Source organism: Poecilia mexicana, unplaced genomic scaffold, assembly GCF_051168715.1.
Source record: "Poecilia mexicana isolate PSO_F unplaced genomic scaffold, ASM5116871v1 scaffold_18, whole genome shotgun sequence".
Lineage (NCBI taxonomy): Eukaryota > Metazoa > Chordata > Actinopteri > Cyprinodontiformes > Poeciliidae > Poecilia > Poecilia mexicana.
In genome coordinates, this window is record NW_028263387.1 from 10,969,069 (window position 1) to 10,996,992 (window position 27,924).

The window sequence follows — 27,924 nt, forward strand, 5'->3', positions numbered from 1 at the left end:
TTTATCCGAGCTGACACTGACACCTGGTGGTGAAAATTCAACATTTCACCTTTCACATCCGATTTAATCAATCAATACCGTCCCCTTAAATTAACGGATGAACTATCAACGGTTACAAATATGTAAAAAACGAAGAATTACCATTTAACTCTCATTAAAATGAGCCACATGTGCATTTTTTATGAATGAAAAGAGAGCCAGTTTGTGTGCGTCACAAGCCCCGCCCATCCTGTCATGAGCCGCATCACACGGAAGTAGCTGAGAACTTGACAACAAGAGAGGCCCGCAGCACGGTAACGCTTTGGTTCCTTGTTTTCGATGGTTTTACTTCGTCGCAGCCGCTTGTGAGCAACATGTTGGGGTTTCTGTGGGTACTAGAAGGTTTCGTGTCGTGTTTTAAAGACCTGTCTTGTTGTTTTGTGTTTTATTAACGCGACTGAACGAGCTGTAACAAAGCAGAGGATGTAAGCAGCTAGAAGCTAGCTCGCTGTTAATCCTTGAATCCGAAACTGTTTTGTTAATCTCGTCTCACGGGACAGAGTCTCATCAAACAACACAAATGTCGGTAGGAAATGACTCAAACGAGACAGAAATTAGTTATATTTTAGAAATAGTCGTGGGGGATGATTGTTATGGGAGGATTTGTTCACGGGAATGGTAGCATTTGTCTTTTTTTTTTTTTTTTTACCGACGTTGTTGAGTAGATTATAGGACGGAAGTTTCTGTGTCTGGCGTGCTAACCAGACCAAAATAACCTGTTTATGTCATGGGCGTGGAGAAAATATCGTCCCATATTGATTTATTGCCTAATGCTGTTAAGTTACCGATCATTTTACGCTCCTTATATTTCCAATATCTGTTGGTCATCATATTGATTTATACCAAGAACAGTATTAATTGAAGATTTGACACATGTAGACTACATATATATTATTATTATTAAAACGGGAGGTTCACTATGTAAGAAACTGCTTATAAGATGTACTTATAAGGAACTAAACTAGAAGTACTATAACTAAATAATCAGCCGTTTTGATTTTTATGAAGCAAAAAAAAAAAAAAAAATTGCTTTCTCCCATAAAACCCAGTTCTGGAAATCAACATTTCACTTTCCATTGGAAGAAACTCTGTGTCACAATAATACCTGGCCCAGCAGCTAATATAGATCATACTTATAATAATCCAAGTATTCAGGGAGACCATTGTTGCATTTGTTATGATGAAAATGGTAGACTATTTAGGACATGGTGGGTTAGTCACAGTTGACATTGCTGCAATACTTAACAATAATATAATTTGAATACATTAAATAATATTTTTTTCAGAATAATACAAGAATTGTACTCTAGAGTTAGCTTTTTTTTCTGCAATTACTCCTTGGAGGCTGCCTGAATTATTTTCCAGCTCTGCGGTGTTTATATGATACACGTATTTAATTAATTGTCTACTTTACGTCATAAAGATAAAACCCGGTCATTCCTCCTGTTTTATCTGTATTTCTTTAAAATAGTTTAATGTGCAAACAATGCAGTGTTTTCTGCAAGCACCTTGGTTGCATCACACTCCCTAGTTTTGTGCTCTGCGTTAATATTTTGGAATATTTGTAATAAGAAGTGAGCGATATGATGGTAGTAGATCATGTTAATGATGCCATAGCATATTCTGTCAATTACTGTTCATCAGAAATACGTCAGTGTTTTCCCCTCCCTTTCCTCTAGCTTCATAAATTGCAGCTTTTGTGGGAAGAGTAGATTTTCATCGAATGTTTTTGTTTACCTTTTTAAATTAAAGCAGTTTTCCAGTCTGGCTGAACCGTCGGGCGTTCACTTTAAATTGTAATTGGAACAAGTTGGCAAACTTGTAAAGGCTGATAAAGTTGTTTTCCAAACTATTCTTTGAAAACAGTTTGTTTATGAAAAAGGAAATGATTTAATTGTAAAAATCTGGACATTTCTGGCACATCGCCCACATCTATTTGTAAAACTCATATCTGTAATCGTTCAACCATCGATTTAGTTAATTATGTTGCAGCAATGGAAAATGTCACTTCTGTTTTTTTGTAAATCAGGTAAATTTGTATCCCTCCAACATACTTCTCATGTGCGCTCTCTTGTTTTTTTCCTCTTTGCAGGTGAAGTCTTCCTGAACCTCCCCCTCCTCTAAAATGGAACTTCTCTGACATTTTTTACATTTTCTTTTAAACCTTCCAAGTCTTCACAGTTTTAACTCATTTTAAAGACAAAGAGCAGATCTGCAGCAATGACAGTCAGTCACACCTTCTCTGCGCTTGTTATAATTTTCATAGCAGGTGAGTGATGCTATAAAAGTTAATTTAATGCTTATTACAACTTCCTCATTTAATGCTCTGGTGTCTGTTTGCCCTGTGTTTGTTTGACTGGTTCTGTTTTTGCTTTTTTTCCCCCCACCTCTCAGCTTGCAGCCATTTTGAGCCTGCTGCCTGCTCTAGTAAGTACATGAACTGCCTACAAGAAATTCATGGTTTTGACCAGATTGTTAAAAATGTTTTTAGTGATTTAGTTTTTTTCTGATTGAACTAAGTCTCTATTTTTAACATTAGCAATAACTTGTATTAAACACGAAACGTTTGCTATTATTTTAATAATATTTCATGGTTACTATCCTGAGCATAAATATAACTAAATTTCATTCTGGTAATGTTGCTTCCTGAAAATTGATGAGTGCATTCATTTAATATTCTGTTTTTTTCCCGTTTGGCAGCCCAGTGCGGCCGCGGCGCTCAGGTCATCGACAGTAAAGTGGGAGAGATCCGGAGTTCTGCGTACCACAGCTGGTCCTACCACTTTGGAGTCATCTTTGACTGCTGGGTCATCAAGGGCTCGGAGGATGAGCCCATTGTTCTCAGGTACGGATGCTGACAAGGCTCAGTTTTCTCTCCATTAATGAAAAACTCCAGCAGAGCTCAAAATTTCTACCTTGTATATGGCTGCTTTATTAAGGCAAAAACAAAACAAAAGTCATTGTTACTGATATTGGGATTATTTAAAGCAATTTTTGTCCTCATGACTCAATAAGAATATATTTGTTAAAGAAAAACAAGAGACAGTCTTATAAGTTGCTTTTTTGTTTGTATTTTTTTTTAAATTGCATCTGTAGGACTTGTTGAAATGTTTCTAATCTATTCCAGTCACATTTATGAGCACCACAAACAAAGCCGTGTTTCATTTTGTTCATGAAATGTTTCTGTCCTGCCGGTTCAGCGAGTTGAGCCGACAGATCAGACTCTATGGCTTAGTTTTTGCTAATTTGCCGTTTCCACCTTCTCCCTCAGCTTTACTCAGTTCTCTGCTCAGTGTGAGAAAGAGCGGCTGTCCATCAGATCCTCGTCCGGAGGAGAGCAGCATGTCCTCTGTGGCGACAAGCTGCCTCAGCCGATGGAGTTCCCGGGGGGAAACATTACCCTGGTGCACCAGTTTTATCCCCACTCCTACCCCGTGTCGTCATTTATGCTAAACTTCGCCAGAGGTATGAATTTAGTTTTTCTTTTTTTTTTGTTTTTGTTTTCTTGCTGAAATCTGTTGTTTTGCCTGAAACTCCCGTTCGCTGCTGTCCAGACTCGGGTTACTGTCCGTCGGAGACGTCGTTCCAATGTCCCAGCGGCCGCTGCCTGCCTCTGTCCTGGCGCTGCAACGGGCAGGTGGAGTGTCTCGATGACGACCTCCATTCAGACGAGGAGGACTGCGAGGATTATGTCGACTACCCGGAGCAGAGACCTTTGACCTACACAGACAGGAACACGGGCCGGGACCCCGAGAAAGGCAGGACCGTCGACAAAGGCTGGGTGAGGTCGACGGAGCGTTACATCTTCCCCGACGACTGGTCGCTGCTGGGTGATTCGGGCCGGACCAGTCCGGAGCAGCCCACCCAGAAGGAGCTGGTCGCCACTCCCACCCCCATCGAGTGGCCCTGCGGGGGGGTGCTTCAGACCTTCTATGGCACCTTTTCCTCTCCGTCGTCTGAGGGCGGCAGGATGCTGTGCGTCTGGACACTGGACCCGCAGGACTCGCGGCCGCTCAGGCTGGACCTGCAGCAGATCGTGCTGGGCTCCTGGGACACACTCACCGTCTACAACCGAGAGGGGGGCAAAGGAGACATCATCAAAAACGTGAGTTTATGTCACGGAAAAACTGCAACCAGATGTTTGTAATAAACCACACTGTGTTTGTTTTTAATATCTTTGTTTATTTGTTATGTTGCTTTGCTAGGGACTGGAGCTGTTGCAATAAACAATAAATCAATGAGTCACATAATAACTTAAAACAAAGTCAATCATTTCCATCTGCATGATTGGTTGTTTTTCTCTTTTCTCTCTTTCTACTAAAAACTGGATGATAAAGTCTTCAGTTTGCTGCTTTGGTCCATTTTTAAAGGACAGTTTTGTTTACACAGACTTCATAATTCATTTTATTTGTTGTTTCTGTTGTTTTAATTTATTTGGGATATTTAAAATGTCTTCCAGTTCCAGAGTTAAATGTTCTTTATACTTTAAAGTGTATTGATTATTGAGAATGTATTTCATTACCATTGTATTACTTGAAGATGGTCTCAAAATATCAATATTATATGCAATATTTATTGCAATGACTTCTGGGACAATTTTTCATTCAGCATAATTTGTCCTTGTGACAAACAATAACATAGACAAACTGAATAAATCAGCATAGTGTAAGTTAAAACGCAGCACGTATCCCCAGATGGTCTAAAATCTATTAACAAGTGAAATAGTAATAATAATGTAAAATAATAAAACACAATATTGACAACATATGCAAAAATCACACATATTTTGATGTGTCTCTGCATTCGAACAGATCACCAGTGCGTTGAATTACAAATCTGTCAAAGTGGAGTCCCACACCGGCCTCATGTCGCTGGTGTTCGAGAAGGCGGCCGGCTCCGCGGGGACCGGCTTCAAAGCCACGTTCCACGTGGGCAGCTACTGCCCGCCGTGGGAGAGCCGGTGTGGCGGCGCGGCGGGCGGCTGCTTCACCAAGGAGCAGCGCTGCGACGGGAAGTGGGACTGCCCCGAGACCGGCAAGGACGAGCAGGGCTGCAGGGGCTGCAGCGAGAACCAGTTCGCCTGCGGCCTGGCGGGGCAGAGAGCGCTGCCGCCCAGCCGCTACCCGGGAACGCCGGTGTGCTACCCGGTGACGGAGAGGTGCAACTACCAGCTGTACTGCACCGACGGCAGCGACGAGAAGGACTGCAGCGTCTGTCAGCCCGGGACCTTTCATTGCGACAGCAACAGGTCAGAGTTCACACTGGACACAGAGATCTTTATAAACTCATATGACATGTTGGAACAAGGTCATTTATAGAATCGTCTATCATTTATCGTTACAAATTCCTTATAAAAATTTTGGATTTATTGCCTCGTTAAGTCCCAATTAATGATGTTTAAAATCCCGTAAAGCTGTACTTTTTGTCGAGATTTTCTCTTCACTCTTTGAATTGAAGTTTCAAACCGGTTGTTCAAATCAGTCATGTAATTACAGCCTCTAACGTAGCGCAGTGTTGAAATCGGTCGTTCAGCATCTCTTCATGGTTTCCTGTTGAGTCTTGCAGCGAACAAGTCGGCGGATGAATTTCCTCGTACTCCGGTAACACTCGGCCCTGCGTTCCCCCTGCAGGTGTGTGTTTGAGAGCTGGCGCTGCGACGGCCAGGTGGACTGTAAGGACGGCACGGACGAGCTCGACTGCACCGTCACGCTGCCCCGGAAGGTCATCACCGCGGCAACGGTGGGCAGCCTCATCTGCGGACTCCTGCTGGTCATCGCCATGGGCTGCACGTGCAAACTGTACTCGCTCCGGACCAGAGAGTACAGGTAACCTTTGACCTGTGATCCGCTTTCATCCCAGCTTGGCGAAAGAAAACCGGTTCAGCTTTTGGAATTTGATTTTAGTGTTTCAAGTTTGGAAAAATGGGGAAAAAAAAGTTTCCAGACTTCTTTGTTATTCCATAAATGTTTTGTCATTTCTTTGTGTTCTTCATTCTTTCTTTGTGTCTGTTCTGCCTCCATTCTGTTTATTTTTGTTGCCCTTCCTTCCTTTCTTCTATCTTGACTGTTTTACCTCCTTCCTTTCTTTGCTTGCGTCCTTCTTTCCTTCCTCCTTCATATTATTCCTTTGTTTCCTTACTTCCTTCTATTTTCCTTTCGATGTGCCCTTATTTTTCTTTCATTACTGTAATTTATTTCCTTGCTTTTTTCTTGAAAGAATTTCTAAACTCATGAAGACTCCAGTTATCATGTTTACAGGCCTTAATGCTGAATTCCAATAGAGTTGTACTATTATATTATTGTAGAATTATACTAAGATCCCTAAAAAGGCCAATAATGACTAATGAAGACTTCCAGAAAGACTTGGTAAAGATTTCACTCAATCAGAACAACTTGTATGCATATTCACTACACAAAACTCCACTGCTGAAGAAAAGGCCATTTTTAAGTTTGTTGACTAACATTTAAACAAATTCTGATGACTGAAATATCTGGAAAAACACAGAAAAGTTTAATTAAAATATGTCAGAGTCTTCTTTGATTGATCTTGTTAGCATGAATCAGAAATTCAGAATGTTTCTTATTAAAACTGCAGTTCCTGAACCACCTTATGATTGGGTTGCTAGTTTGAATCAGCAAACATTTAGTTTCCCATCAGACCTGCAGATTAATCCTCACAGTGGTGTCTGCTCACTCTGCAGTCAGTCACCTGAGGAAAACAGGAGAAGTTTGTCATGTTCTGGCTCGTCTCGGACCCTTGAGTCACGATGAGTGTGCTCATAGAAATGAACAGCACTTTTTACAGTCCTTAAGGCTTATGCAACCCTCCAAAACACACAAGCATGAAATTAGGTTATGAAACAAGGTTAACCACATGAGGACTTTGTGATTTCTTGAGTTGCATTTTCCTGTGGAACACAGATGAATCAAAGATGTGTGCTGACATTTCCTGACTTTGTGTGAACGCCTCTTAAAATGTCTGCGTTTCTTGTGGCAGCATGTTTGCTCCAATAAGCCGCTTGGAAGCAGAGATGATCCAGCAGCAGGCTCCTCCGTCCTACGGCCAGCTGATCGCCCAGGGCATCATCCCCCCGGTGGACGACTTCCCCACAGAGAGTCCTAATGAGGTCAGAGGGCAAGACATGACATCAGCTTTACGTCTGATAAAGATTCTCACATCAAATGTTGCTGGTCTTTAGTTTTATGTTGTGCTAAAACACACATTTGAAGTGAAAACGCAGGTGGTTGTGATGATGTCATGTCTGACCACTGTCCTCGTCTCCGTTTGCTCCTCCCATCAGACCTCGTCTCTGTCTTTGAGGGGAATCCTGCAGCTCCTCCGCCAGGACGCCTCCAGCTCGCCGCACCGCAGGCGCCGGCCGCGCTTCGTCCGCCGCATCGTTCGCCGCATGAGGAGGTGGGGCCTCATCCCCAGGACTTCCAGCAGACAGAACCAGACCTCCGGCTCCAACCAGCAGGAGGCGAACTCTGCCGCCCCCGGCCAGGAAGCGAGCCAGTCTGTCCTGGCGCGGTCGTCGCTGGCCGTGGAGGCCGTCAACCAGCCGGTGCCTCAGAAACTCGGCCTGCTGGCTCAGACTGAGCAGCAGCAGCAGCTTCAGGAGGAAGAGGCGTCTGCTCCCCTGCTTCCTCTCCCTCCTCCGCCCGTCTTCTGCGCCCCTCCCCCGCCATACGCCCCCCCGGCTCCCCCGCAGACCCCTCCGGTTACCGTCCCGCCCAGCAGCCCCTCCCTGGCCTCCATCTTCCAAACAATAGGCCTGAGTATCTCCCTCTTCAGAGCCTCGCCCCCTTCCTCCTCCTCCACCTCGTCCTCCTCCACCAACTACATGCCTCTTTCGGCCTCCCCTTCCTTCTCCTCTTCCTCCTCCTCCTCCTCAGACGACGAGGTGTTGCTCATCCCGCTGTCCGAGGACAACACCTCAGAGGACGACGTTCCCATGCTCACCTAACATGGCTTCCTCCTCGCGCCTCGTCTTTTCCTCCTCTTAACTACAACCCAGTCTTTCCACGTCTGTTTGACTCTGAGCACAGGAGCGCCCCCTAGCGAGACTCTTCCTCCCTGTGCACGTCCGGTGCCTTTTTAAAATGTTCCCACTTGTTGACACTTTAAACCCAATATTGGACTGTTTTCGAGGACCCTCCCTCAAAAATGAAAAATAAAAACGACGGCCATAGCTTGCGTACGTGGAGACGAGTTAGTTTCGTTTGCGCACTTAGTTAAACGAAGCTTGGCCTGCAGAGAGAAGGGAGACTTTTGCACAGAAGGATTTTCCCCCCCTTATCCAGCTACTGAGGCAGGCTACTGTCAGACTGAATGATGGCGTCTGTGTGACTGCAGCTGCGTGAATGATGTTGCATTTTAGTCTTGCGGTAGACGGGGTGACTGCGTGAACTTCTGCCGCTTGCATCCAGTCTGTTAGCCGAGGAAATATTAGCAGAAAACAGTCGTTTCCCCCTCCGTCTAAGTGCCTTTTGAGGAGTTTCCTGTAGACAGCTGAAGCGAATCAAGACGTCCTGGATTTTCGCACCGCACACAGAAACACGCGCGCAGGCTCGTATTTGCTTCACGTGGATGCACGTTATCATCGACACTTTAGCGGCTTTATTGTAACCTAGAGAAGAAGAAGAAAAAAAATTGCATGTGTACTACTCTGCAAGCTGGCAATAACTTTTCAAAATGTTGTTTTTAGTGCAAACCCGTCGAAGTGAACCCTTCCCGCGTGGATGAATGTAACCGACGAAAAGTAAACGATTTCATCGACAATCTCTTCGGTGCCTGACGTAGTGGCAGGTGTGTGTGTGTAAGTGACGAAGAGGGCCCCGAATCCTCTAGACGACCTCAGCATCTTACAGGACTCGATTGCTTTCTGACACAGGAGACTTGTGGCGTGCCATCCGTGTTCTTATCGGACATTTTAAAGGTGTTTTAATTTCAGAAAGCTCCAGATCTTTGTTGTTGTTGTTGTTGTTTTTTTGTTGTTGTTTTTCTCCCCGCCTCCTTTAAGTTCTTCTTGTGTTTTAATCTTTGCTTTGTTGAATGTATTAGGGTCGATGTGGAGTAGCCAGAAGTTTTCAAATTTGCAATGTATTTAGGTAAATAAAAGAGAAAGTGGTTTTATGATTTAATAAGGTCAACTTCACTGTATATAAGTAAAAATGTGGCTGAGATTAAACAATTTGCACTTTTATGTCGTGTATTGTTTGTTTTTTAAGCTGGGGGGAAGAGGAGTTTGTTCTCATGCTGCATTGTGCTTTGTATTCGGGAATCCTGCGAAAACAAACGCATACGGGTGAGTTAACTCTGTTTGGAAACGTTGGAAGGAAGACAGAAGCTTTTCAGGATAGATGGAGTCACATCTGTTTTCCAGCTGAGTAATGGAAACATCTGGAGCTGCAGATGTAAAAATCCAGGTAAGTGATGATCTCTGTCCGTCTCCTTCAAAGCATGTGGGAGCTAACTGGTTGATTGTATTTGAAGCTAAAAACTGCCTTCATTTATTTATTTGTAGAAACCTCTGAGCTGAAGTGAAGGAAGGCTTTTGTATAAATGTTTCAGCTTTTAATCCTGGACTTATTTTCACTCCAGTACTGTACACAAAGGCTCTTACAAGTAAACTATGCTAATGTATTCGCAGGAATATAAGTTGATAGATGATTTGCTACATTTTTAGCATGTATTTCAAAATCTCGTTTGTTTTCATTTTTCTAGAACTAAATATTGCAGATTCTGTGGTACTTTTTAGTTTTATATTTTTCCCACAGTGCACTTCCAGCGTTTCATCATGATACGAAGCCCTATGTTCTCGCAGATCTTTGAATTATCAAGATTTTTGTGTTGCTGTAACAATTTTTCTTCCACTGTTTCTCTGTATTTTGAAAAACGTTCCCACAGGACTCTGCTGCTGTGTTTTACTGTTCAATGTGGTGTTCATTGTTAATTTTCATCACCATCATTCATGCACTGAATTCAAAGTGCTTTAAAGAAAGAAAAATAGATTAAACACATTAAAAACTTGAACATCAAAAGGGGGAGGGGGGAGCATAAAATGCAAATAAAATCAAATAAAATGCTAAGAAATAAAAATGTAATGAAAAATCAATCTTTGGCTAAATGAATTCAAGAAACAAAGATGCTCAGAAGGTAAATGTAAATGTGTAACGACGTTCAGATTGCAGTGAGCTGTATTTTATTTATAAATCTTTATTGATTGGATGTTTAGTTTGTCACCGTTGACAGGTGTTCAGCTGCATCCTGATCAAAACTAAAAGTCAAAGTCAAGCTAGCATCTTTAGCCTCATCTTATTCTCCATCTCAGAAGATCTGTGCATGGATGCTGCTGCTGGTAGCCATGTTGGAGGCTGCAGCCAAACAGAGCCGTGTTTCTGATGAAGCTCGGGTCAGAGAGACTAGAGCAGCATCCATGCAGCCAAGAACCCAGCCCAGCTCTGGACACCAAACCAGACATTCGAGACCTGAAGTCAAACAGAGGAGGATGTTTCTGGAAAACGCATCCCGTCCTCCTCCCTTCAGCGTTTTCCAGCCAATCAGGATAAAAACCTGGAGAGTCAGAGAAAGCTGCAAACTGTCTGAACCGGAGAGCGAGAGGCTGGAGAAGGCTCTGGGAGAGGCTGAGAGGCTGGTGTCATCTTTACTTTCAGGTAAAAAAAACAGACAACAAACACACTAACGCATACTTAAAGGAAACTAACTCAATCTGTCTGATAGTGAACAGAACCGTGGGACCGTTACTGCTGAGCAGAGACGTCAACAAATACTGCAAGTTTGTCTGGAGGAATTCAAGCCTGCTGAACTACAACAAGTTAGTGCTTACTTAGTGCGTTTACATGCAAAGTATTTAAAATTCACTAAGAAATGCTCCAAAGATGCACAATTCCAGGGGACAAATATCATTACTCCAGATTTTTGTATTGAATTTAGCAGTAATAATTTTCTGATTCCAGGTGTGGAAGAGCAAACAGAAGCTACAGAACTGAAACGTGTCTGGACGTCACAGTAAGCAGTCAGTCCAGTCGCTCTGCTGTTTCTCTCCAGATGTTATCAAACTGAATATCCATCGTGTTTCTACCTTCCCTCTGCGTGAACAGATCCCAGAAGATCATCTGTCTGGATGCTACGTTTACCCAGAGGCTGACTCTCCTCGCAGGACCGTCCTCAGGCCAGAGGGAGTCGGACTTCCTGACACCGACTTCCTGATTTACATCCATGTACAAACCACTGACAAATGTAGAGCAGAGGTAAACATCCACTTCACTACATCTGATCAGAGTTTGATTGTATATTGGAAACGTTCTTCTTTCTATGTTTTTGTTGTGTCTCTAAAAGAATGTGATGCCACTTTAAATCACACAATAGATTTTTTGCCTAAAGCTGCAGAATGTATCAGATTACAGTATCAGTACCTCAACTGCAAAGGAAAGCTTGGATGTAATATTTGGCAGGATTTTATATTTCAAGCTACATCCAGTCAAACTCTTGTTGTCAATAATAACCAGATAAATGGACTCCAAAAACCCTCACCTGGTATATATTTGTAGTGTGTGAAATGCTGAGGCTCATAATCAATGTTTTGGTAAATTCAGTGTTGTCCTGCTCACTCAGCCTGGCGTCCTCGCCTACGCCGTCCACTGCCAGACGGACGCCGGGGGACGTCCTGTGGCCGGTGTGGTGGTCCTCTGCAGGGACAGGCTGAGCGGCGCCGCCTACAGCCACCAGGCTACAGTTCAGGTTTAAGCACAATTATGTATAATTTCACTTGTAATCTCCTGAGGTGATGTGTCTGAGCCGGTAAAGCAGAAATTAGGTAACTGTGGTTGTGGTGTCTGTGATTATCTGCTTTCCAGACTCTGATCCATGAGATGTTTCATACACTCGGGTTCTCCAGAGATCTCTTCAGCTCCTGGCAAGACTGTTCATCAGATCAAGGTTTTTAGAAAACATCCGTTTCTCTTCATGTGTCTTTTATTTTCTTGGAGGCTTGAAAAGCACAATCTATTTTAAAGGGGCAATATTATCTAAAGTTGACTTCTTTGAGCTTTACATCATGTTATAAAGTTATTTCCTCGTCAAAAAACATACTGGGAGTGTTGCCTTGATTCTTTAATGCATGTTTGAGAAATAATTAATCTCCATGGCAACCACTCAGCTGTGTAAAACGCCTTCGAGGTGCGTCTCAGCTTCAGTCCTGCCCCACTCGGCTCCTTCAGACTAGCCAGGAGCAATTAGCAAACACCTGTTGGAACTGCAATGCTGGTAAAAATGTTGCAAAGATATTAATAGCGGAGCAAAGTAGCGATTACTTCCTGAAGGTGGCGTTTAAGAATGCAGGAGCTTCTTAAAGAGACAGAGACCCAATTTCAAGGCGTTAAATTACAAAATCAGGTTTCTTTTAAGTCATACTTGATATGCAAAGTATACAGCATTTTTATAGCAGCTGAAGTTAACATAGTCACTTGATTACTTGGAAAGCACATCATACTGCCTCTTTAAAATTAGCTGCTTTAATTTAATTTTAGATAAAATCACATTCACTTTTGTGTTTCTTTTCTTATGCAGGAGCTTCATGTTCTCCTCGAAATAAAGTGATTCACTCAGACGGATCAGGACAGACGAGGATTTACACTCCAGCCATCGTCTCGGCCCTGCAGAGACACCTGATGTCCTCTGACCCTGAGCTGGGCGGGCCGCTGGAGAACCTGGTGCTGAGAAGGTCAAAGGTCAGCATCACATTTTAACACCTCCCTGACTTTAACCTTCGCTCCTCAGGATGCGTCTGCAGGCAAAGCTTCCTCCCACTGGGAGTCACGGGTCCTGCAGGGATCCATCATGGCGGCGGCGCTGGGAGACCCGACCACGGTCCGGATCGACCCGGTCACGTTGGCGGCACTGCAGGACATGGGCTGGTACTCTGTGAACCTGAGCCGGGCTCAGAGTCTGGTCTGGGGAGACGGTAAGAAACGACATGAACTGACTAATCTGCAGGATTCAGGTTGAATTTTATTTAATTTTATCAGGTGAAGGAGCCAAATTTGGTTCTCTGTCGACCTGCAAGGACAACTCCTCCACCTTTTTCTGCTCTGGAAGGTAAAGTTGGAGCTTTGCATCTGATTGCAGCAGGAACATCAATTATTTTCACACATGTTTTTCCTGATTGCTCTTAGTGGAGTTGGATGTCACTTCCTTCACCTCCACAAAGGGAAATGTCAGACGGATCCGTACCTGGAAGGCTGTCGGGTCTATAAGCCGCTGGAGAACGGAGTAAGTCGTCATCTTTAGCAAAAAGGAAATCATTACTTATTTCCCTTCTGTTTACTTTTATTATACTTTCCTTTTTCCTTCTATCCACATATGTGTTTTTAAGTTGCTGAACTGTCGCGGTTGGTCCTGTTACACCCGTTAAAGTTCTTTTCTTTTTGTTTCGTATAATTTTCTTCTTCCTCAGAGTGAATGCTGGAGGAAAGAAAACACGAGATGGTGTCCTGCAGAAAACTGGAGCGGAGAGATGTTTGGCTTTGACAGCCGCTGCTTCTTCTCCAGCCTCAGCAGACAGGTGTGTGTGTGTGTGCGTGTGTGAGTGTGTGTGTGTGTGTGCGTGTGTGTGTGTGTGTGTGTGTGTGTGTGTGTGTGTGTGTTTCTGCGATAAAACATTAAAACCTTACAGGATGATAATGTCAGAGGAAAATCAAAATGCAATTCCCAGAAGTCCAAACTTGGTTTTAGGTGCTTAATTAAATATTTTTATTACATCCTCTATTAGATCTTCATTCAATCAATAGTCTCTGACCTTGTAAGATATGGAAAAAGAAGAGTGAAATTAAAACATAAAATCAGACAAGAGATTGACATTCGCACGCACAACAAATCTAATGGTTTCTATTAATTAAAAAGTAACACCTTGTCTTCAGTTTATGTTTTTGAGCATATAAAGGAATAGATCTGGTAGTATTTTAAATATCGTTCCAAATACTCTGACTGAAAAAGAGAAACACTCAATTCTTCTTTTGCTTTAACATCATTTTCTCTTCCCGTCTTTCATCTGAACCAGGTCGGTGACGTTTGGACCAGCAGCTCTGCAGAGGGTCGCTGCTACAGACACAGATGTTCTGGACCCAACAGGTACCAGATCCAGGTGTCTGGCTCTGAATGGGTGGACTGCCCAGCAGGGGGCGCCGTTCAGGTAAGATGACCGCAAATGCAGCTTCTGTGGGTTTTTCTAAAAATGATTCTTTTGTCAAATAAATGAATCTAACTATGAAACAAACATAATCTCTTCAAGTAAAGGAAGGTATTTTTGGTCTCAATAGAGTTAAACTTCTACACTATCATTTTATGAAATTTTATCTGTAATTTAAAAGTTGTGCCAGCATTGTACATGTGTGATCAAATAGTTTAACACTAACAGATGTGTTTTACAATTTTTCCTCTCCTTTTATTTTAAATATCACATTTAATATATATATTTTTTATATATTTTTGAAAACATTGTCTTATTTTACTAATGAGTATCTCCAAAGTAATAATAATAAAAAAGCAAAGAACAAAACATGCAAATACCATTTTTGTTCCAAGATAAACTCACATGCAGTAAAGTGCCGCTTTTCCTCAAATAATGTTTTTGTCAAAACAGGTGAGAGGTTTTTATCTGCAGTGAAAAAGCTTTAGGACTCAGTCTGGGTCTTAGCGGTTCTTAGTTTCACCCCAGACATCAACTGGGGATGAAAGATGTTCATATAAATTCCATATATGTGCAAATAAAACTTTTATAAAGTATTACATGTTTTTATTGGTCTTTAGTTCATTATGGAAACATAAGAAATGTGTGTCACCACTGAGACTTTTGGCTATAACTCCACATAAGTATAAAGTTTAGAATAAAAACCTAAACATGATGTGTTCCTGTCCTCTCAGGTTAAAGGGTATGGAGGGGAAGTGTTTTGTCCTGACAGACGGTTGTGTCTCTACTCTGACGTTTCTCCTCCTTTAGACAGAAACTCATCCTCTGGTTTCCTCACATGGTAAGTATGACTTCAAACAGAGACTGTTCTGCTCTTCAGCATGATGCTGCCTCTACTAAATGAATTTATATGGTTTCTGTTCAACAGTGGTCCTGATGGGACCGTCATTTCACCCCAGGATGTGACCTGGTCTCCTCTCAGGTCAACTGTACAGACCATGTCGCTCTGGTTCGGTGCTGCTGTCTGCGTCTCGGTCGCTCTGCTGGTTTCGTACTGGAAGTGTAGGACCTGCATGTTCAGGAGCAGCTCTGTGGCTCCAGAGGATCACCTGTAGAAAACCCGACTTAAAAAACCCCCCAAAAAAACAGAACCAGAATCTGAGATATTTTTAAAAAATGACTGGATGATTTTAATAGGTTGTTTATTTCTCATTTCAGTGGCAGTTAGTGACAGTTCAATAAACACACTGTGAACCTGACAGTGCAGTGATAAATGATAGTAGTTAAACAACATTTAGAGGGAAGAGAAGACTTCAAGCTAATATATCACTTTTTTTTTAACAAAAAATGAGCACAATAACTCACAGATGAAGATGGAATCACTGTTGGTAGCATCTGCCTTAATGTGTTTGTCTATTTTGGTTTCTTCTCTGCAAAATGCTACTTTCTTTCATAAGGTGCTAAATAAAAGAATCACATAAGCATGAAAACAACATTCTGAGCAAAAAACTATTAATACGTATGTGAATATTTTGTGAGCTCAACAAATTTGAGTCATTAAATGTTAGAAATGTGATTAAGAACAAAGTCAATACAATATATTACTAAACATATTTTACATGTAGCCAAACAAGCTATAGAAAGAGTTTTAGTGTCCTATCAGATAATAAATCTCCCTTTAATGCTTCATTATGTAATCTTTCAAATGTGACTGACATACTGTAAACGTATCATAACTAAAGTTTTAAAGCTGGAATATTCACAAATGACGCAAACATTTTCTGTACATGAAATCCTTTTTAACATGTCCTAAACTCCAGAAATCCTCCTGTATGTTTCTGGTGAATCTTCCCATCAGACAAACTGTCCTCCATCACTTCCTCCACACGGGGATGCAGGTCTGCCTCGGCGCCACACCGCCGGGACAGATCCTGTACGGCGAGCTGCTCTTGCAGCACTCACTCTTTGGTTTCAGGCAAACGAAGCAGAACGTCAAGCGACAGCGAGGACACGTCACATTTTTGCAGTACATCCGGTTGTGCTCCACCTTCATGCCGCACACGGGACAGGCCCGGATGGAGGGGCAGCTGGTGACGCCCTTCACTTGGGGCAGGCTGACGTCTTTGCACTTCTTCAGCAGCTGCAGGTCCCTGTTGATGCAGCCGTCATTGCTGCAGCGATCCGACCGAGGCCCCGAGCCTTTCCACTCCTTCTGACACTGCCAGCAGAACTGGTAGGTCTTCTTCTGGTCGGCGGTACAAATGACACACTGGACACACAGGTTGGACAGATCCTCCCTCTCCACGGTGGTTTTACATTTTGGACACTGACGATGAAAGGAGAAAAGGCTCAACCGCTGAGTTTCAGTGTTTTATTTAGTTTAAAAAGATGTGTGGACCATTTGTCGACTCACCGACTGAACCTCGCAGTACTCTGACACAGACAGGGAGGCCATCTTCTGCTCAAAATACTCCATTTCATCAACGCTCAGGTCAGCCAGTCTGCGCACCTCCTGGTATGACCAGGGCTTGTTGCACAGCTTGGTTCCCTCCAGCACTGCAGGACATCTGAATTTATGATTCCCCTTAAAGAATAAAACATGGTTCATTTGGAACAACAGGACAAAACTTTATTAAAAACCAGACTTTGTAATGTCCCTCGGCTGAGGGGAAACCCCAGGTATGGGGCCGCCAATAATTTTGTTGCTTCTCAACCTTTATTTAACTGAAGTCTAACTGTGACTGATTGATGGGTGGAAATAAAACACATGAATTAAAAGCAACACATTTAAAGATGTATATTGAAATTTTTTTCTTTAAAAATATATAGTGTGAAATCTCCATCTCTGAGGGAGTTGAGAGAAGCTGATAAATATTTAGTCTTTAAGTGTTGAATATCTGTAAACTGTATATCTACTCCAGCTTGTCAATAGTTTCTACATTGTCACAAAGTTTTCAGACGTCCTTTAAACTTATTCTTACTACAACGGTTGATGTGACTTTTCACATTTATGTGAACTAAACTTTCGGTTCCAAATGTCTGCAGATAAATGCTTCTTTTTTCTTTTCTTTTTTTGCAGATGCTTATCTCTACAGGAGATGTCATAATTTGAGAACTGCACATCAAATAAATTTTTTAACCCAATAATTTGATTAGGATATTCAGAATTATATGAAAATATGGAGAGAGTAGTTTGTTTTTCAAAATTTCTAATATAAAACATAGCTGTTTTGATCATATCTTTGATTTGGTATTTTTAGTGATGTCTGGTATTTATCTTTGCCTCATGCTTTGGTTCGTCTCTGATCGAACAGACAGTTTTCTAAGTTTGCATGAAGAGTCTTGAACGTACCTCGTCCAGCTGGCTGCGACACCACTGGGTCAGGGAATCAGGAGTGACTGCATGGCCGCAGGACATTTCAGCTCTGAGAGAATTAAAATCAGAAGCTGTGGAGATTAAAAAGTTGTACATCAGTGATGGTTGTTACCAATTTAAATAGAAAATGAGGCTGTTTGGGGCTCTTTCAAGTTACAGGAATGGAAAACAGCTAACACTGTTGGGTTTGGGGCCATAAGCTGCTGCTTAGTTTGCCTTGAGGTTGTTCTGCATGTCATGTTGTTTTACAGCTGAATCACAGAAAAAGAAAGACGTTTCTTACACACTGGATCCAAATCATCTCCCCTGTTCACAAACTTCAGAGTTTTGTCAAGTGGGTCGTATTTCTTCTCCGGTGCGTCCTGCTCTTGAATGCTCATGTTGATCCTAAGAAAAAAAAAAATCAAACATAATTGATGCTGTTGCACATAATAAATACAAAACAGACTGACTTAGAGCTCCAAACAGATTTGTTACTGTAACAGTTGATTTGTACAAAATGAACTAGTTCAAAAGTTTTAAGACACCCCAGTAGTTATGAGATGAAAAATTGGGAAAAATCTATTTAAGGAATCAACTTAATAGCACTCCACATACTTAAAATGTATTCTCTTAGATTTAAGACTCTGAATGTGTTTTTAAATGCAAAAACACATTCAGAGTGCTTTTTAATATACGCATTACAAAACCAAATGTCAGCAGTGCCTATGTTTTAACACCCGCAAGACGTTATGTGTTTAAAACAAGTTTAAAATGGTCTGTAATCTCCCTACATTGAGACAATGACTTTCAGAACACACACAAAGCTGACATGATTTGAATACAGCTTTTATAGTGGAACTGTGATCATTTACCACTAGAAATAAAAATAAAACAGTTTTTGGTATTTGTTTAAATCTCAGTATATTCTAAAGGGGACAGCTTGACTCAAATAAACTACACAAAATGCAAAAATAGAGTCTTTTACGCTGCTGTGCTTAGTTTTGAAACTTTCTGAGCTGATTAACTGTAAACAAAACTTATTCACTCAGGGAAATACCTAACTCCTCCACACTGACATTGAATTATAGAGATAATTTCCTAAACAGGCACATAATTTGAGTTATCTTAATTTGGTAATAAACAAAACAAATGTCATTAACAGAACTGGTTAAAGATTTGAAGAAATGAGAAAACAACCTTAAAAAGACCAAAATAAAGCTCTTATGTGAAGGTAGCTGCTAAAAATGAGATGAATACATTTATTCAGAGCTGAGCAGCTATAATTTAGGTTTATACAATGCTGTCCATACATTTAATATATTAATAACTATAAATGCGTTTAGCTGTTTTACTTACCTTGTGCTCAGTTTGTAGCTCTAACTTCCCCTTTAACTCTTTGTTAAAACCCGGAAGTAGATCAGCGACCCTTAAAAACGTAGTTCTGGAGAAGTATTTCACCCAGGTTTTCTGTGAAGTTTTTAAAAGTCTGTCCAGCAGCAGGTGGTTCTGTTGGTTTCGGCTTTCTTCTCCTCTTTCTTCCTGTTTGGACTGATAGTGAAAGTGAAAGACAGCAGCGTTTTAACATTCAGTCTGCCCGCTCGGTGAGTATCCTCGTATTTACCTCCCTTCGCTTTACACACGGTTACAGTTATCACAGCTGTTATCTGAGCAATCAGGTCTAGTTTGCTGCAGTCGCTTTGTGATAAAGTTTATATATTTTTTTCTGCTTTATATTTGTGTATACAGTCAACTTGTTGAAATAACGGAGGAGAAGCTGCGTGAGTTTCAACGACACCCCCAAAACACAGCAGCTGCTTTCACTGACCTCCAATCTGTGCTCTCATTCATATCGGGTTAATTTACACCAAAAATGTACTAAATATTTGACCGTGGTTGTAATATGAGCGCATAAATCGCATTTTATGACGCCGTTATCATTTTAGGCGGGATAATGCTTATGGTTGTTAGCCGACTGGTTGGCTGATCGTTATTTTTCAGAGGCCGACTTTTAAAAATCAGTTTATAAAAAACAACTATCTAAAAGTTTAAATGAGCATTTGTTTGCACATTCTTGTTTTTCATCACCTCCAGTGTTTCCAGATATTTCAAAAACTAACTTCATGCGCTTTTATAAAAGTTAACTATAAAGATAAACTTTTGGGAAAGGTTGGTAAGAGTAGGCTACCCAAACATGAAGTGGAACTGCTGTAACATATTTTTACTCAAGTAAAAATAAAAGGCCATCCATAAAATTACTCCTGTAATTTTCACATACCTCACCTTAATTATTGGAGACATGTCCTGTAGTCTGATGAACCTCAAATTTAAGTGTTGGGCTATTTTTATGATTTTTAACCTGGTAACCAGCTATAGGGTACGGGAGAGGCAGCATCATGTTGTGGGGTTTTTCCTTCAAGAGGGAAAACCATGACATTCCGTGCTACATTTTTTACTGGTTTTCTAAATTATTTTTCCTGATCTCTGAAATTGTTTTATAGTAATACCTGTTTTACCTTCTTTTTGTCTTGATAGGATGAATCATTGTATGTAAAAAAAATAAAAAAAAACCCAACAAAACATTCAAATGCCACGATGTCCAAACCCCGATTCAACATCAAAACTAAATCATTACACTGTAATGAAATTCAGAGATAAACTCGATAACTTGTCCATCTCAGGTGGGTGAGGCTCAGTAAGTCACAACCATTCAGATTCAGTTTGTTTATAATATTGTGAAAGTGGTTTTGTTTCTGGTGTGTCTGTAGATTACCAGGGCCTGAGCAGTCCTGGTCTCACCTGCTACCTGAACAGCGTCCTGCAGGTTTTATTCATGACTGAAGAGTTTCGGGAAGCCGTGAAAAGGTTTGGGACCTCATCACTGTCTTACATTTTAAAAGAAGCCAAATCAAAACCTTATAGTGATGATAATTATGTCTTTAGTGCCTGTTTACAGCAGGTCATGTGTTCTTCCGATCCACACTCTGTTTAGAGGAAGCAGATTATGGCTGTTTTTACAATAAATGTCACTTATAATTTTTTCATGGGTTAGAAAAAATGCATTTATGAACCATATGAAGTTTACAAAGTCATAAGCAAAAGGTTAATGGATGACAAGTTAAGAATAAAGATGTTGATTCAAAGTCAAAACAGGTGACACTTGCAGATTGTAACTTTAAGTGATAATATTCTGTGTTTGCTTTTCTCCTAATTGTAGAGATTGGAGTAAAAGTCCAACAGCAACCATTGATTTCCACCTGGGGGAGCTGTTCCATGCTTTAGAGGGAGACGTGGCCAAAACACACAACATCATAAAAGCATTGGGCATCAAAGACGGTGAGTTTGGATCCAGAAGTAAAGTCCTGAGAAATATTGAAACATTTTTTAAATTATTTTGCTCATTTGTGTTTTAAGTTTTTGAACAACGTGACGCTGCTGAGTATTTTGAGAAGATCCTCTGTCGTACCAATCCAAACGCCTCTGAGGTAGAAAATACACGATATTTATAATTATTATCAAAAATACAAGATGGTATTTACTTCATATATTAACAGTAATATATTGCAGATGAATAATATAAACTAAAAAACTAAATTGATTTGTCACAAATATACATTTTATACAAATTTACATTTTTGTGATGTAAAAATATGAAGTCATTTATTTGAAAGAAATAATGACAAAGCTGCAGTTACCTTGTTGCATGGATGCGCACACCTTTAGGCTGATCCTTAGAAGTTTTGATTTTATTTTATTATCCATCCTATTAGTTTTACTGAATCTGTTTAACTGTAAATAATTTTTATGGACTTGGTTAGATTTTCCTATCATCTTCTTATTTTTCCTTATTTACATAAAAAGTGGTAGCTTTTTAGCATTTGATAGTTTTGTATCTTAAAGTAGAATCCATTAATACTGTGTTCTTTTTAATTTTTAAAGTGTCACTAACACACCAGTAACTTCCTTCTTCTGTTTAGATATTCAAAGGTGAGCTGAATCATAAAACCACGTGTCTAAACTGCAAGATGACAACCGATTCATCAAACTTCTTCTGGGTTTTACCGCTGTCAATGGGAGACTCAAAGTCCAGAAGCTACAGTGTGGTATTATTGTTTTCATGTTTTTCTCACTTTCTGGAGCAAAATAATCTGCAGGATTAACCAGGCTTCTCTGTTTCCAGCTGAAAGGCTGGAGGAGTTTTTTTCAGGCACAAAGAGTCAGCAAGGACAACCAGATGTTCTGCAGTGGCTGCAATCAAAAGCACGACGCCGACATTGTAAGTCAGGTTTTGTTTTTCAGTGTTTTCACTGCAAATGGCAGCCGTCTCCGCTACATGCTGCTGTTTTGATCGTACAGGAGTACGAGATGATCCACTGTCCAGATGTTCTGACGCTGCTGCTGAAGAGGTTCTCCTTCGATTATCAGCAGAACCGTTACGTCAAGCTGCACTGCAGAGTCGATGTGGCCCAGACTTTAGAAGTCAAGGTATTTACCAGTATATTCACACATATTCAGTTTCAGCTTCTTTTTATTTTAACTTGATGCGTTTCTACTCTCCAGAACTGCAGGTACGACCTCTACGCCGTGGTTCATCACTTCGGTGATCTGATGGGAGGTCATTACACTGCAGACGTCAAATCCTTTGAAACTGGAAACTGGTACTGCTTCAATGACAACACTGTTAAATCTGTAAGTCTGGTTTTTGTTCATAAATAGTTTAATTTTTAACAATGTGAAGGTTAAATAATGTGTTTAAAATCTTGCAGATCAATGAAGTTTATGTTAAATCTGGACAAAACCAAATAAGGTAAAATAACTTTAACACAACAATGATGGATATTTTCTTTGAAAATCTGTCCTTGTTCTGATTTCTGTTTTTGTTTTTCTTTCACTTCTATCCATTGAAACAGATCATCAACAGCTTATCTCCTGATGTACAAAATGGGTAAGTTTGAAATTATTTAGTTTGTATTTAACCCCCAATAATCCTTGAGGTTTTAGATTTCCCCTTTTTTTAGATTTCCACTTGAAGATTTGACATTATTACATTGCAACAATGATAAATATTATTTGTACTATTTTATCATCAGTGTTGTAGGTCTGGTGGTCAGAATTGCATGATTGCTTTGATGCTTATTAGAGGTCTCAATAAAATTAATTAATTTTAAAATAAGTACTAAAAAGGTTTTATTGACCCAAATGGGCAAAACCTGTTTGTCCCAGAGTCGGAATTATTGGGCTTGACTTGATTTCTTTTATACGAAATAGGAATAATATTGATGATATTGAAAACACGGCGTTTAAAAAAGTCAAGTGGGAGGACTCCCCCTTCTGGCCACTCTGTAGAATGCAGGCGCTTCTGGCATGAACTTGATCTAAACTCGCTGGTATGAGAACAATTATCCTGCTGCACATGTGTAGATGGATAACAGAGCATTTTAAGATGTTTCCCTTCTCTTTGTTTCTATTGTTTAAATAGGCCACATGCAGAAACTACAGCATATGATAAGCTTGTGTTACCTAAACAAAAGAATGAGCATTTCTTATCAAACCCTACTTCCATTTTTGTTTTAATCCTACCAAAGCTTTTTTTTTTTTGTTGGAATAAGACGCCCTCTACTGTTTGTTTTTATTAAAAACTGTGTTTCTGTTCAAAGTGAGCGGACGGCCCAAGGAGACTGATGGGAGCGCTTTGGGAGGTCGTGGTCGTTCACCTGAAACTGGAGACAGATATAATGAGGGAGAACCAAGAGACAATTTCGTCTTTGAAGATTTCCTGAAAACTGGAAGCCATACAGGAGAAAACATGCAGCGTTTAAACAGTGATATGACCAGAGATGATGAGTTTAAGAAGAAACGTTCAAACTCCTCCAGAGGAGCAAATGAACAATCAAACCAAAGAGCCGCACCAAGGAAAACACAGGGATTCATGTGGCTACCAGCAGATACTGAAGCAAAGGATTCAAATGAGGAAATATGTTATAATAACACAGATAAATCCTCAGACTGGATGTTTCATCAAAGCTCCACCTCTCCTTTTAAAGGTGGAGGAGTGAATGAGTCCAGAGACAAACTGGGTAACTATCAGACAAACAAACATCTTTATTATCACAGCCCTACAAAAGGAAGAGTTGAGTCTGGAGGAACCACAGATGTGCTTTATTACGGGGAGGATCCATCTGTGGCATCAACACAAAGAAATGACCTGAGAGTTTCTAGAAAGACTTATAACAATGGTGTTTACTCTTCAGTTTTATCACATATAGGAGCCTCACAGTCTCTCAGAACAGAAACTGGATCCAGTGGTTTGCAACATTTTAGGACGTCAAAAAAAAGCTAGCAGGGAAAAGAGAGAACTGGTACGACAGATGGCAGCTTGAGACCTAAAACCCTGGAAAGGAAACACTTTTGTAGCGCAGGCAAAAGGAATAAAGCAAAAAAACAACACCGGAAATGAAAGAACCCATGTTTATTTTAAAGTAAGGTTTGAAATATTTCATTTAGTGTTGTCAATTTCTGACAACACTATGTCTCATAGATTTACTCTTTGAATTATCAACGATTTTCTCTGAAGTTAATATTCACTCAGGGGGTGATTGAGCTATTAAAACAGAAATCTGCATTAAACTATTAATTATTTGTTCTAGTAAATGTCTTGTATTTTACAGATGTTTCTTTGCCACATTATGAATGTCCTTTTGAATTAGTTCTTTCTTTCTCTGTTTCCTTGTTCCTTATGCCTGAACCATATATGTCTGTTGGCTGCAGCTTTTCTGTACTCCTGCATGCTTTCCCTCAGATCCCACACTTTAAACACCCCTACCTGCTACAACTTGCAGACTGAGTAGAAGACAGTAAAGTAAATGAATGTGTAGATCTTGAACCACACCTCGTCAATGCAGAAGACAAGTTCTTACATAAACATATACACCGACGGTTACGGGACAAATGCCACGCACATCTTCGCTTTCAATTGAGATCACTTCTTAGGTTTCAAGCCCAGTTCCCAGGTAAAAACATCACTACTCCTTTAGATGTTGATTTGAGAATGAAGACCCAATTTAAAGTTATGCTTGTTGTAGGATCAGAGGAAGAGATCTGAAAGTGTTTAGATAAAATTTTTTCTGGTTGTATGCTGACAGATTGTCTTTTCTAATCAAGAGACATGAAAACACCTTATTTTTTCAATGAACCACTAACTCTCATGATAAAACCTAACTTGATTTTTCTCACTTCTTTTTGATCAGTGCACTATAAAATAAATAGCTGAATAAACTTGAGGTTAAGACATCAGGACTATGAAAGCTACAGACCTGCAGTGTTTCTTTAATGTTTATGGATTAGAGCTAACTGAAAAGCAGGATAACACGCTACTAGACAATAAGGAGAATATAAAACATCTCTTAAATTAGTACTGTAAATATCTACCATACATTATTTTGATATTTTAATAAAAATCACTGCCTGCTACTAATCGGGTATCTTTTAGAGTTATTCAGTTTAAAAATGTCGGTAAAGAATAACCTAGAAAACATGCTGTATTTTCTTCATGTTAACCAGATTGCAACATGAAAGATCCAACCTCATCAGACCTCAAGCAGCCACAAGAAACAATATTTTATATTGTATCGAATTTATTGTAAAACAAATGTAAAATTACAGAAACTGAACATGAAAAGAAACAGCAGTTCAACCTTGCAAAGCTCCATCTAACAGACAGAACAAGTAGAAAGGTTTCCTTCACATGAGGCACTACCAATGGGCCACCAATCCATCTTCTCCAGTCATTGAATTAATAACGGGTGCCTCCAAAGTCAAATCTACACATTAAATTTAATATTATTCTCACCCTTGCCCTCCCCTTATACACCAGTCATAACACACGTTCAGTTTTAGCCTAGTAAAAACCAACCCCTTGTACTATTTGCTTTGTACGGAGGGTCTGTGCTCTCGGCTGTCAATAAACGATTGCTTCCTGGAGGTGTGGGCTGTGTTGAGGTTTTAAATTTTACCCAACTGCTAAAAATTGACAGTGACATATGCAATACGCCAGTTTAATGCTATGAAGCTTACATGAAACAGCGTGCACTGTAAACAACCATCCTCCATTGTGAAGAGAGAAGTACTTGGCTGTATGAGATGGCTGTTAATGTTGCTTCAGTATCTAGAAGTGTGGCTAATATGGACTCAACAGCTTTTTTCACTTCCACTTCTGCCTTTGCTAAAACTACCAACAGACTACAATCTAAAATGGTGCAGAAAATCAATGTCATTCTTCACAACATCTCCTTCTGTTGGCCTGATTGAAATTCTACCAGGGGAATCAAAGTAAATGGGAGAAATTCCAGACTCTCTGTGAAGTGAGTTTTTATTCGAGCAGAACAGCGCAATAATACAATGGCCAGGCTATTTCAGTTTTGTTTTACTGCTTAACTATTTTCCTGTCTTCTGTTTAGATTGCAGATTATCAGTCAGAGTACTTTAAAGAAAAATATGTTGGACAAGCTCCATTCTGTGTGATCTTAGTACACAACACATGTTCACTGTAGGACTATTACAGTCTAGCTGTTCCAAATGATGGAAAAACATGAGCACAACCAAATTAAACTGGAATCGCCCTTTAACGTCTTTTGCCTGAATTATAAGTTTATTACATGGAGCTTTTATATATTCTGCATAAAATATTCTCTCCCTCAGATCTGCTGGACTTAAAATCACTCTGCCACACAGTTATTCACCCAAATCCATCTATCATCTTTCTCTTTGAGAATTTGGGTTGTCGTCAAATTACCTATGTATATCTGTTAATGGTTCTCAATTTAAGCTGGTAAATACTCATTGTTAAAACTAATTAATTCTCTCAGATTTTCCATGAGTTTGAGTCTGGTTACAGTGCAGGGCCAAGAACCTGTGTTAAAATATTAGTCCTGAGATGATCAGAGAGCAGTAACTGGAGTGATTGCATAGCCACGAGCTTTAGAGTTTGAGATGCGACAGCATGACTTTCACAGTTTAACACTCCATACCTGCTACAACTTGCATTCGGACATAAAAACACAGGTCCTGAATAACAACCTGTCAATTCACGAGACAAGTTCAGACATGGTCACACATACTTTCATTTAAAAATGCACTAACGGGAGAAATGTGTAGCACGTCTCGGATTTCAGGTGCACGTTGGTGTTATTTCAAAATACTGATGAGAAGGGGCTGTGTGAGCCAATCACTCGCATCCATCTCAGCGTATTTGTCTATTCATAAAGCTACTTTTAATAGGCTTAAGTCTTAAAAATGTTGTGTAAATTGTAAACTCATAGCTTCTAATATAAAAAATTGGTAAATTAAACTAATAAAAAGTGATTCACAGTACAAAAAACAACTAATTTGTTTGGTTAAGTCTCTAAATGGTCCTTAAGTGTGAATGTGTGTATGATTGTCCATTGTGTCTGTGTTACCCTGCGATGGACTGATGATCTTCAGCAATTGATAAACCAATAATTACTAGAGATTATTTATTTCTTTACATTAAGATGCCATTCTTATTCTCTTCTCCCCTGCATATAAATTTAAAGTGGCTGAAAGACCCCGAATGTTCACGAATGAAGCATCTCTTGGATTAAATGGGAAATGTTTGTAGGGAAAACTGTGAAAGTACCCCCCCTTCTGAATATAAACCCACCCAGACCGACAGAAGGAACACATAATCACCAGATAAGTCACACCGTCTGCAGCTACTTCTGTTCAGTTTCACTAAACTGCAGACGAGAAACATAAATCTAATCTTTTCCCCTTCCTAAGCCTTCCAGATAATCCTACCTTTTTAAGTTTTCCATTTCCATTTCCATCTTTACTCCACAGGCTTTATTCTAGCAACTTGTTTTTAAAGCTTCAATCTAGAACATGCAGACAGTTTACATATAAGACGTAAAAATCTGACTAATCCTCAAATCGACAGAGAAGGACTTTCAATTCTGAAATGATAACTATTTCATTTAGAGAGGAAAAACATTCTCCAATAAAAGTGACATTTCAACTCTTATTGCTATGTGAAGGCATCAGTTCTTTAGTTTCTGGAGATAAAATGTTTTACGTTATTTTTTTCCTTCTCTTGTTGCAGGTTGTGATCATCTTTTAAGCTGAAAACCTTATTTACATGTTGTGCTTCTATGTTTCAGTTTTAATTTGTCTCTCTTCACCTTTATCAGTTTGTAAGGAAGATCATGTAGATCACTAATATTAATGCTTTGACTCTGCTCTTAATCTCAAACTTCAAATATAAAATTTGTAGTATTGACAAATTTCCTGTTGATGTTCACAAATT

At 40.1% G+C, this 27,924-nt stretch overlaps 4 protein-coding genes across 7 annotated transcripts; 3 read left to right on the top strand and 1 right to left on the bottom strand.

Moving 5' to 3' along the window:
- The first annotated feature begins 203 nt into the window (after positions 1-203).
- On the top strand, positions 204-9,244 carry lrp10 (low density lipoprotein receptor-related protein 10). Of its 3 annotated transcripts, none has more exons than XM_014988882.2 (10): positions 204-293; positions 2,132-2,308; positions 2,434-2,466; positions 2,740-2,884; positions 3,311-3,504; positions 3,594-4,144; positions 4,851-5,287; positions 5,670-5,864; positions 7,036-7,165; positions 7,340-9,244. In XM_014988882.2, exons 2-10 carry the CDS (start codon positions 2,260-2,262, stop codon positions 8,003-8,005), a joined length of 2,400 nt encoding a protein of 799 aa, XP_014844368.2. In that variant the 5' UTR covers positions 204-293; positions 2,132-2,259; the 3' UTR covers positions 8,006-9,244. The 3 variants fall into 3 exon arrangements, with proteins under 3 accessions (XP_014844368.2, XP_087871367.1, XP_087871368.1); XM_088015241.1 differs by lacking the exon at positions 204-293 and adding an exon at positions 326-344; XM_088015242.1 differs by lacking the exon at positions 204-293 and adding an exon at positions 369-565.
- Positions 9,245-9,321: 77 nt separating this feature from the next.
- cirop (ciliated left-right organizer metallopeptidase) lies at positions 9,322-15,741 on the top strand. The gene is made up of 14 exons (XM_088015246.1): positions 9,322-10,715; positions 10,783-10,876; positions 11,019-11,070; positions 11,163-11,312; positions 11,677-11,802; positions 11,919-12,000; positions 12,631-12,773; positions 12,841-13,024; positions 13,089-13,158; positions 13,236-13,332; positions 13,517-13,624; positions 14,120-14,251; positions 14,983-15,089; positions 15,177-15,741. The coding sequence occupies exons 1-14, from the start codon at positions 10,388-10,390 to the stop codon at positions 15,361-15,363; spliced, it is 1,860 nt and encodes a 619-aa protein (XP_087871372.1). The 5' UTR covers positions 9,322-10,387; the 3' UTR covers positions 15,364-15,741.
- Positions 15,415-19,094, bottom strand: LOC106918844 (E3 ubiquitin-protein ligase RNF19A-like). 2 transcript variants are annotated; one of them, XM_014988886.2, is made up of 5 exons: positions 18,963-19,094; positions 17,908-18,011; positions 17,601-17,695; positions 16,662-16,832; positions 15,415-16,574 (listed from the first exon to the last, which is right to left on the bottom strand). In XM_014988886.2, the coding sequence occupies exons 2-5, from the start codon at positions 18,002-18,004 to the stop codon at positions 16,122-16,124; spliced, it is 816 nt and encodes a 271-aa protein (XP_014844372.2). In that variant the 5' UTR covers positions 18,005-18,011; positions 18,963-19,094; the 3' UTR covers positions 15,415-16,121. The 2 variants fall into 2 exon arrangements, with proteins under 2 accessions (XP_014844372.2, XP_087871370.1); XM_088015244.1 differs by lacking the exon at positions 18,963-19,094 and having other exon boundaries at positions 17,601-17,673; positions 17,908-17,984.
- On the top strand, positions 19,068-25,581 carry LOC106918843 (ubiquitin carboxyl-terminal hydrolase 50-like). The gene is made up of 12 exons (XM_014988885.2): positions 19,068-19,207; positions 20,139-20,284; positions 20,372-20,468; positions 20,821-20,939; positions 21,018-21,088; positions 21,581-21,706; positions 21,784-21,879; positions 21,960-22,088; positions 22,164-22,292; positions 22,370-22,410; positions 22,514-22,548; positions 23,261-25,581. The coding sequence occupies exons 2-12, from the start codon at positions 20,191-20,193 to the stop codon at positions 23,941-23,943; spliced, it is 1,620 nt and encodes a 539-aa protein (XP_014844371.2). The 5' UTR covers positions 19,068-19,207; positions 20,139-20,190; the 3' UTR covers positions 23,944-25,581.
- Positions 25,582-27,924: the final 2,343 nt, after the last annotated feature.

What these genes read in the sequence shown, in the direction of transcription:
- lrp10 (XM_014988882.2), top strand. Translation starts at nt 2,260, where the DNA reads ATGACAGTCAGTCACACCTTCTCTGCGCTTGTTATAATTTTCATAGCA. An exon ending in TATGCTAAACTTCGCCAGAG is followed by an intron (nt 3,505 to 3,593) that starts GTATGAATTTAG and finishes GCTGCTGTCCAG; the next exon opens with ACTCGGGTTACTGTCCGTCG. An exon ending in CCACAGAGAGTCCTAATGAG is followed by an intron (nt 7,166 to 7,339) that starts GTCAGAGGGCAA and finishes TCCTCCCATCAG; the next exon opens with ACCTCGTCTCTGTCTTTGAG.
- LOC106918844 (XM_014988886.2), bottom strand. Translation starts at nt 18,004, where the DNA reads ATGAGCATTCAAGAGCAGGACGCACCGGAGAAGAAATACGACCCACTT. An exon ending in AGATGATTTGGATCCAGTGT is followed by an intron (nt 17,696 to 17,907) that starts GTAAGAAACGTC and finishes TAATCTCCACAG; the next exon opens with CTTCTGATTTTAATTCTCTC. An exon ending in GTCGCAGCCAGCTGGACGAG is followed by an intron (nt 16,833 to 17,600) that starts GTACGTTCAAGA and finishes TTATTCTTTAAG; the next exon opens with GGGAATCATAAATTCAGATG.
- cirop (XM_088015246.1), top strand. Translation starts at nt 10,388, where the DNA reads ATGCTGCTGCTGGTAGCCATGTTGGAGGCTGCAGCCAAACAGAGCCGT. An exon ending in GCCACCAGGCTACAGTTCAG is followed by an intron (nt 11,803 to 11,918) that starts GTTTAAGCACAA and finishes TCTGCTTTCCAG; the next exon opens with ACTCTGATCCATGAGATGTT. An exon ending in ACCTTTTTCTGCTCTGGAAG is followed by an intron (nt 13,159 to 13,235) that starts GTAAAGTTGGAG and finishes GATTGCTCTTAG; the next exon opens with TGGAGTTGGATGTCACTTCC.
- LOC106918843 (XM_014988885.2), top strand. Translation starts at nt 20,191, where the DNA reads ATGCCACGATGTCCAAACCCCGATTCAACATCAAAACTAAATCATTAC. An exon ending in CGATAACTTGTCCATCTCAG is followed by an intron (nt 20,285 to 20,371) that starts GTGGGTGAGGCT and finishes GTGTGTCTGTAG; the next exon opens with ATTACCAGGGCCTGAGCAGT. An exon ending in AAAAGCACGACGCCGACATT is followed by an intron (nt 21,880 to 21,959) that starts GTAAGTCAGGTT and finishes TTGATCGTACAG; the next exon opens with GAGTACGAGATGATCCACTG.